This window comes from Hemibagrus wyckioides, linkage group LG06 (assembly GCF_019097595.1).
Source record: "Hemibagrus wyckioides isolate EC202008001 linkage group LG06, SWU_Hwy_1.0, whole genome shotgun sequence".
In the NCBI taxonomy this organism is placed as follows: Eukaryota; Metazoa; Chordata; class Actinopteri; order Siluriformes; family Bagridae; genus Hemibagrus; species Hemibagrus wyckioides.
In genome coordinates this window covers 26,447,300-26,457,014 of record NC_080715.1, presented here as the reverse complement: position 1 = coordinate 26,457,014, position 9,715 = coordinate 26,447,300, and the positions used below count along the sequence as shown (strand labels likewise).

The following is a 9,715-nucleotide window of genomic DNA, read 5'->3' as shown; positions in this document are numbered from 1 at the left end:
ACCTCTCCATCAAACTCCAAAACCTTTAAACCTCTCCATCAAAATCTGAAACCTTTAAACCTCTCCATCAGACTCCAAAACCTTTAAACCTCTCCATCAGCCTCCAAAACCTTTAAACCTCTCCATCAGACTCCAAAACCTTTAAACCTCTCCATCAGAATCGAAAACCTTTAAACCTCACCATCAGACTCTATAACCTTTTAAACCCCTCCATCAGACTCCAAAACCTTTAAACCTCTCCATCAGAATCGAAAACCTTTAAACCTCACCATCAGACTCCAAAACATTTAAACCTCTCCATCAGACTCTATAACCTTTTAAACCCCTCCATCAGACTCCAAAACCTTTAAACCTCTCCATCAGAATCGAAAACCTTTAAACCTCACCATCAGACTCCAAAACATTTAAACCTCTCCATCAGACTCTATAACCTTTTAAACCCCTCCATCAGACTCCAAAACCTTTAAACCTCTCCATCAGACTCCAAAACCTTTAAACCTCTCCATCAGACTCTATAACCTTTTAAACCCCTCCATCAGACTCCAAAACCTTTAAACCTCTCCATCAGACTCCAAAACCTTTAAACCTCTCCATCAGACTCCAAAACCTTTAAACCTCACCATCAGACTCCAAAACCTTTAAACCTCTCCATCAGAATCGAAAACCTTTAAACCTCTCCATCAGACTCCAAAACCTTTAAACCTCTCCATCAGACTCCAAAACCTTTAAACCTCTCCATCAGAATCGAAAACCTTTAAACCTCTCCATCAGAATCGAAAACCTTTAAAGCTCTCCATCAGAATCGAAAACCTTTAAAGCTCACCATCAGACTCCAAAACCTTTAAACCTCTCCATCAGACTCCAAAACCTTTAAACCTCTCCATCAGAATCGAAAACCTTTAAACCTCACCATCAGACTCCAAAACATTTAAACCTCTCCATCAGACTCTATAACCTTTTAAACCCCTCCATCAGACTCCAAAACCTTTAAACCTCTCCATCAGACTCCAAAACCTTTAAACCTCTCCATCAGACTCCAAAACCTTTAAACCTCTCCATCAGACTCCAAAACCTTTAAACCTCTCCATCAGAATCGAAAACCTTTAAACCTCACCATCAGACTCCAAAACCTTTAAAACTCTCCATCAAAATCTGAAACCTTTAAACCTCTCCATCAGACTCCAAAACCTTTAAACCTCTCCATCAGAATCGAAAACCTTTAAACCTCTCCATCAGACTACAAAACCTTCAAACCTCTCCATCAGACTCCAAAACCTTCAAACCTCTCCATCAGACTCCAAAACCTTTAAACCTCTCCATCAAACTCCAAAACCTTTAAACCTCTCCATCAGACTCCAAAACCTTTAAACCTCTCCATCAGACTCCAAAACCTTTAAACCTCTCCATCAGACTCCAAAAACCTTTAAACCTCTCCATCAGACTCTATAACCTTTTAAACCCCTCCATCAGACTCCAAAACCTTTAAACCTCTCCATTAGAATCGAAAACCTTTAAACCTCTCCATGAGACTCCAAAACCTTTAAACCGCTCCATCAGACTCTAAAACCATGTAAACCTCTCTATAAATTTCTAGAACCCTCTAAACCTCTCCAGTAGACTCCAAAACCCTGTCAACCTTACTATCAGTCTCTCATCATCTATAAACCCTTTAAACAGTTCCATCAAACTCTAAAACCATCTAATCCTAGACTCTAGATCATTTTCTCCTTTTGTAAAATGTATTATTTGACTTTAAGCTCCAAATACCTCTTGTCTTTTTTTGCCTCAATCTCTCTCTCTCTCTCTCTCTCTCTCTCTCTCTCTCTCTCCCTCTCTCTCTCTCTCTCTCTCTCTCTGAGAGAGTCAGCTGATAAAAGAGTGACTTAAAATCTTCAAAAGAAAAGAAATACCATCAGAAACTGGGAGGAGAGAAAAGATAAACACCGCTTTTTAAATTACAAGAATGCCGAAGAAGAAAAAGACTCAGCTTCCTGTAGTTTATCACTTCCTGTGTTTTATTTGATCACTTCCTGTACTTTTATTTTGGCTAAACATTTTACTCTCTTAGGAGGCCGAGGCAAATGCTGAGTTATCAGAGGAAATGAGAGATAAAGTGAAAGAGAGAGAGAGAGAGAGAGTTGAGAGTTGGTCTTGACACTGGAGACTCCTTCCCTAAATGTTATAGAAACATCTCCTGAGAGAAAAACTTCACTGTATGAGTTAGTATACATTTTACAGTGTGTCCCACATACATGTTGCTGTTGCTATGGAAACAATAATGTACCATAACCTATTACTACTTCCTGGTTCACTTCCTTTCTTCACTAGTAAAAGTTTCTGCACCTTCCACACTTCCATGTTCTCCTTATTTTCCTCATAACAAAGAGTCTTTAGCAAGTTCTTCGAGTTCTCAGAGTTCTCACCTCTTGTTAAAGATGGAAATCAAACCTTCAGCTTCTCTACCCAAATCTTAACATCCTGTATGGTGTGTAGCAGCTTCCTGCTTGATCTTCTTCCTCACACAATTGTTTCTTCTCCTTCAGTTTTTGCCTCACGCTAGACTCTGACATTAGTCTGTTCAGTTGAGGCCAGAGGCTCATGTTACCTCAGGGGTTTTCTAGAATCTCATGGAAAATGACACACCTTGCTCTAGGAGTGATTTCCAGGAGAAGAGTAACAATGGTGTCAAATTTACTCCATTTACATTACAGTGGACCCTCTATAAACTGATCACGTTCTGCACTTTACTCAAAAACATGTCTGCTGAAGATTGTGTGTGTGTGTTTTTTTATCACATGATCAAACTTCATACTAATCCCTTAAACAGAACTGATGATCATGGATGATTCTTATATCTCCATGATTATAGATCCTTTTTTTCCAGATGAAGACATTTTAACATAAGATCATTTAGTTAAATAATATAATATAAATTCTTTATTTGATGATGATGATGATGATGATGATGATAATGATGATAAAGACCTGCATGGTCAATTTTAAACCATGAACTTTCTAGCACCAGAGTATAAAGGATGTGACATGAAATGAGAGAATATAAGAAACAAAAACAAAATGTTTCATTATTTCTATAGAGAGTCATATGGAGTTAGCATGTGATTAATTAGCTTCATTAATTAATTAGATTAAGTCAAAAGAAGGTCCCCACAAGGGTAGTAAGATGTGTGTGTGAGTGGCGTGTGTGTGTGTGTGTGTGTTGAACTCAAACAGGAACAGAAATACTTAAAGCCTACCAGTGGGAATCCTGCAGATTATACAATTAGAATAATTACGCTAACTGGGGAGAGCTTTAGGCCAATAAACTAAACTGGCAGGATTGAGTGAGTGAACGCGTGACGGTAATAATCCTCATGTTAATAATCCTCGTGTTAATAATCCTCATGTTGATTTATTTAATATGTACTTAGTGGGACGAGTGTCAATTTATTTAAACAGCACATTGATACCTTAATTTACAGGCAAATACCTTCGACTGGAAGTGAAGGAAACACTGCGCATGGAAGTGATGAAAAAACTGAATTTGAAGAGATTTGAAGAGTGTTTCACTAATGAGTGTTAGCGCTGAAGCCAACATATCTAATGGGAATCCCCAAGAGTGACATGTACCACAACACGACTCTCTGTATCATGTATCTATCTGTATCATGCTCCTAATTTCTTTTGCTGAAATTTAAATCATTTTCGCGGAAAACAACTCAGCATGGTGTGTGATTCACACACACACACACATACACACACACACACACACACACACAGGAAATAGTCCTCCTCCTATTCATATCTGTATCTCCAAATGTCACAAAAACGTCTTCAGCTGTTCTGAAGAATTAGCACTGATTACACTGTCCTGAAGTGATATAATGTACTGACACAGAGAGAATGTGTGTGTGTGTGTGTATTTGTTTGTTTGTGTATTTGTTTGTGTGTGTGTGTGTTTGTGTGTGTGTATGTGTATTTGTTTGTGTGTCTGTGTGTTTGTGTGTGTATGTGTATGTGTGTGTGTGTGTGTGTTTGTGTGTGTATGTGTATATGTGTGTGTGTGTGTGTGTGTGTTTGTGTGTTTGTGTGTGTGTGTATTTGTTTGTGTGTGTGTGTATTTGTTTGTGTGTTTGTGTGTGTATGTGTATTTGTTTGTGTGTGTGTGTGTGTATATGTGTGTGTGTGTGTGTATTTGTTTGTGTGTGTCTGTGTGTTTGTGTGTGTGTGTTTGTGTGTGTGTGTATGTGTATTTGTTTGTGTATGTGTGTGTTTGTGTATTTGTGTGTGTATGTGTGCCATTTGCAGTAAAAACCTCATTATGACATCATCAGTTGTCAGTTGAAATTAAACACGTGCTGCTACATTAAAATTATAAAAAATATAACAAATAGTTTGTGTTTATTCATTTAAATATGTTTAAAAAGTGTTTGATTTAATTTCCTGTGAACGCGACCAGGTGCCCATGCCCTTTGTGTTAATTTCTTATTTTAATTTTATTTCTTTAGATATTATTTTAACATTTTGACAGTTGCCATTGCTCTCACTGCTAATGTAAGCGAACACTGTGTGTGTGTGTGTATTGTGTGCGTGTCCCGCCCCTCCTTTTCCCTTTCAGTGTGTACGAATGGGGGGGTGTGCGCATGAACTCCAGCCCCCTTTTTCCCCCTACCTGACACACACACACACACACACAGACACACACAGACACACACACACACACAGTGAGCTCTCAGATTGCTGCACTCAGTGTCTGTAAAGTCACTATGCTGGGGACACACTCTCACACACTCTCACACACACACAGAGCACACACAGACGCACTTCTTCCTTCTTTCCCTTCTTTTAACTTAAAAAAAAACCTGACGGATTTAAACCTCGGATCTGTTTTGATTTTTAAATAAACAAAACAAAACAGAAAGTTGCTGGATTTTTCATTTACCTGGAAAAACTTTCTTTTTTTTAATATTAATTATTTTTTAAAACACGGCTGATTATTTTGACTCAGGCTGAAGACTCAAAGCTTCAAACTTTTTTAAGGACATTAAACAAAATGTAGAATCGTTTGTTGAAATCGGCTCGTTTTCTACCCTGGATGCGGGTCAGCAAGTGATCTTTAAATCATTTTTGACTTCACGCTGAAAACATCTGATGAACATGTTCATGATTTGGTAAGTATCTTCCTGATTATTATTATTATTATTATTATTATTATTATTATTATTATTATTCTTATTATTAATAATAATAATAACTATTACTCGTGGGAGTTTATTATTGCATTATTATTAATTATTTATTGCACTTGATGTTTGCTGATTTTGTATTTTTTATTCTTAGGTTACATTAGAAAATATAAATAACTGATCGACTGACACTATAATGATTATGTTTGGCTCGTAAAAAGTGATTCATGCAGAATTTCTGTTAAACGAGGGTCATCATAACACACAAAACTTTTCACCTTCCATGTGGTTTTGTCTTCAGCGTCGGTCGTTGTTGCTGTCGTGTTTGATTTGGTTTAAAGAAGCTAATAAACATGTTTATGGTTTTCGAATGCAGAATAATACAAATCAAATATAACATAATATTTACTCATTCATATTAATGAGTCAATCGATTCTGCGATGAATCATTTTTTTTATTGACTCAATCTTTCTTCTCAATCTAACTTCAGAGATAAAATGGCTTTTGAAAAAATGACTTTTTTGTATAGTTTTAAACGATTCAACAGAATCAATGATTCAGAAGTTTAATGATTCAACAGAATAAACATCGTAATATCTAATGAGTCATTTATGTATCGAATGTCAAAGTACAATTGTAATGAATCGTTACATTCCTTAATGAATCATTAAACTCTTTAATGAGGGAAAATTGACTCTTTAGTCACTTTGTAATATTTATATATGTAATGAGTAAATGCTCTAAAATGATTCACATTTTAATGAATCATTAAATTCTTAACTGATTCACACAGACTTTACTGATTCATTCTGGTTTCTAACGACTCACTAGAGTATTTTAGCAAATGAGCACATGAATCTTTAATGATCTTACATATATTCATATAAGCGTCGTCCTTTTTCTCTCTTCTCTCAATCTTTCTATTCTCTATCCAGCATGAAGTGGACGTGAGTGTGAAGAGAAAGTGACCTCGACGAGGCTGAAGGAACTGAACTGCAGCGACTCCAGCTCTGATTCACTCACGCTTTGTGTTGCCGAATTGAACAATAAGAGACTTTGTACAGAAGGTTTTCTTTTTCATTGTTATCATCACGGCGGATCGTGTAAAGTATCCAGTGAACACGTTAAGGTTTGTCAGTGAACTTAGAATCACCTGCTGCACCTAACATCCACGTTTTGGATTAATTTTTGGGTTTTTTTTTTTTATTCGAGTTCTCCAATTGCTCCAGCTTTAAACTCATTTTTTTTAAAGCTTCTTAAGCTGATATTTAAAACTAAATCCAAACACATGCAAATTTCCATCTGCTGGAAAGGATTCTTTAACTGTTTGAATGCTTTTGCTGTAATGCCACATTGAGTTGAAAAAAGGAGAGTAATTTTTGAAAGTATTATCATCATGTTGGTTCATGAGGTCACGCCTCTGATGAACAGCTTTACGGTTTCTTCTCCTCAGGTCAGTCAGTTATAAACTCATTCAGCTATAAATGGCTCCAGTTTAACACAAGGCCAGTTAGTGAGTTTTTTGTGATCATGTGAGCAGCGTCCAGTGCCGTCTGAAGTAAACGTGTTCTGAAACGCTTTCCGAAAAAAAAAACCCATATACTTTGTAAAACTGATACAGACGTGACCCTGTCATCATCGCCGCGATTATGTCGAAGACTTCAGACCACGTGAAACGCCCGATGAACGCCTTCATGGTCTGGTCTCGAGCCCAGCGCCGGCAGATGGCACAAGAGAACCCGAAGATGCACAACTCTGAGATCAGTAAGCGTCTCGGTGCCGAGTGGAAGCTGCTCACCGATTCTGAGAAACGTCCATTCATCGACGAGGCCAAGAGACTCCGCGCGCTGCACATGAAGGAGCATCCTGACTACAAATACCGACCACGACGGAAACCGAAGACGCTTGCCAAGAAGGAGAAGTTTGCCCTGGCTCTGCCATACGGAGTGCACGCAGAAGCAGACGCACTGAAACCCACCGCCGAGTCTCTGGTGCGCACTTCAGACAGAGCCAGGATCCTGTTCGCTCCGTCCATCTGTGCCAATCCCTACTCCTTTCTGGATTTCGGATCCAAGATGGCCGACTTCTCTCCACCTCCCCCTCCTCCACCTCCTCTCCCACCGGCGATGCCGTCCTTCCCGTACCCGTCATCACTGGGTTTCCCGCCTTTTTCCGGCGTCCACGCGCACACCAGTGCACACAATCCAGCCTTTCTGATGCCTTGCAGCTGCAGCGCCTGGCCTTCATCGTCGTCATCATCATCCTCCTCTACGTCGTCTTCATCGTCCTCGTCATTTTCTACACCGTTGGCGTACATCCTGCTGCCCGGCGTTGGGAAAGCACCGATCGAGCCGTATCACGCTTATGCTACCGCATTATGAGACAAAGAATCGTGAAAAATGTTGCACAATGAAAAGCTGAAATGTGTGTCAGAGTGCAAAGAGCGAACAAACAAACAAATAAACAAAAGGACATTTTGTTGTTTACTTTGACGTAATAAGCCTGTGCATGAAGTCATCTAAAGAACGTACTGAAGGAGATAATAATCACTCAGCCTCGTACTGTTAAAGGAAAATAATGAAGGACAGGACGGTGTGATGAAAGTTAACAGCGCAACCCCGAGTGTTTTATTCCTCTTACACCACTTCATTTATCACTGAACAGCACTGATATATCACAATATTTATCCCTTTATTGTTACACTGAGTAGTGAGCCGAAAGAGTCTCACTTGTTCCTTCACTTGTTTCTCTTATTCTTTAAAAAAAATCATGGTTTGTCACTGGAGACTCCTTCCATCAACGTTACATAAACATCACCATAGCAACGGCATTCATTTTTGGCAAACCATGCATCCGCCCGCCATACGAGTCCCTGTGAACGAACTGTTGCTATAGCAACTCTAGCATATACATGCTTCTAGAAAATTCCTCAAAAACTTGACGACCAATCAGAATCGAGAATTGTGGTGTAACGAGGTTAAAACGAAGAGAGTATAAAGTGTACCTGATTAAATCTGTGTGTGTGTGTGTGTGTGTGTGCAAAATGTAAAATATGAAATATTTACACTGTTGTAATATAATGAGGGCATAAGAGAGAATGTGGAAAACTGTGTGTGTGTCCTCAATATGTCCTATAACACATTTGTGTAACAAAAAGTTTTCACACGTCCAATGAAGGTACTTTTTTTTCCGATCTAAAATTCCGGTCTAAAAGTCTGTGCCTGTGTTTACAGGAATCACTTCCTGTCTTTTTGTGTTTCTGTAAGGACGAGACAAATCATAACGTTTTATACGGTTCACACCGACGTGACCCGCGATGTCTCATGGAGTCGCAACGACGGACTTTTACATTTCATTTAATTTCTTGTGCGTTTAAGGAATATTTCTAAAGAATTGAAGAAAGTCTGAAATGGAAAAAAAACGGAAATGACACTCAGCACTAAAACGTGTGTGTGTGTGTGTGTGTGTGTGTTACATTGTGTACGGCTCAAAGGTGTAAATATAGCCGTCGCTAAAAGCAATCAGACTTTTAAACATGTTCTTTTGTATAAAAAAATAATTTAACAAGTGTAAAAAAAGATGAATGAAAATGTTTTTCATTTCTTTTTTAATCTGACATTTTGACCATTATTTTTGTTCAAATAAGGATGTGTGTGTGTGTGTGTGTGTGTATGTGTGTGTGTGTGTTTGTGTGTGTGTGAGAGAGAGAGAGAGAGAGAGAGAGAGAGAGAGAGTGTGTGTGTGGTTATTTTTTTAATGCTGTGATTAATATTTATATGTATTGTGAAAAAACATTAATTTGAAGGAACATTGTGAACACACACACACACACTATGAGAATGTGACTAACCATGTGTGTGTGTGTGTGGTAATAAAGCGCACTTCTTGCTCCATAGTGAACGACACTACACACTCTTCCAAGTCCCTTTTTCTGTCCCTCCTCCCAGTGCAGGTGGAGTGTGTAAAGGATCCGGAATAAAAGAAAGAAAGGACTCTTTTGTTTTGGGGTTTTTTTTGGTTACAAAAAAAAAGTTTATCGTGATTCAGATCGAGATTTTTGTTTAAAAGGAGCTGCAGGAAAGTGAAACCTTTCTGAGACTGCCTGAACAGGAAAGGGCTTTGATTTAAAACGAGAGAAAAAAAATCATGCTGTTTAATCAGACGTATGCGTGTGTGTGTGTGTGTGTGTGTGTTAGGGAGGTCCTAAAGTGAAACTCTTATATGTATTGATTGTGTGCTTTAAATCCCATGAGTGCATGCGTGTGTGTGTGTGTTTGTGTGTGTGATGAACCCGGTGCACTTGATCACTCAGTATTTTGAGGTCACTTCCTGTTGTCTGATCCATTAGTCAGGATCCATTTATTCACTAAAACACAATATGAAGCAACAACTGCTTTATTTATTTGTTTATTTACTTATTTGTATTTAACTCACTTATTCATCTGCAACTGCTTCAGATTTTCAGATCTATCTATCTATCTATCTATCTATCTATCTATCTATCTATCTATCTATCTATCTATCTATCTAT

General features: G+C 38.3%; 1 protein-coding gene across 1 annotated transcript; it reads left to right on the top strand.

Moving 5' to 3' along the window:
- Positions 1-4,697: 4,697 nt before the first annotated feature.
- On the top strand, positions 4,698-9,173 carry sox21b (SRY-box transcription factor 21b). The gene is made up of 2 exons (XM_058391632.1): positions 4,698-5,168; positions 6,120-9,173. The coding sequence occupies exon 2, from the start codon at positions 6,834-6,836 to the stop codon at positions 7,563-7,565; it is 732 nt and encodes a 243-aa protein (XP_058247615.1). The 5' UTR covers positions 4,698-5,168; positions 6,120-6,833; the 3' UTR covers positions 7,566-9,173.
- The last annotated feature ends 542 nt before the right edge of the window (positions 9,174-9,715 follow it).

Coding starts and splice junctions, on each gene's coding strand:
- sox21b (XM_058391632.1), top strand. CDS start 6,834: ATGTCGAAGACTTCAGACCACGTGAAACGCCCGATGAACGCCTTCATG.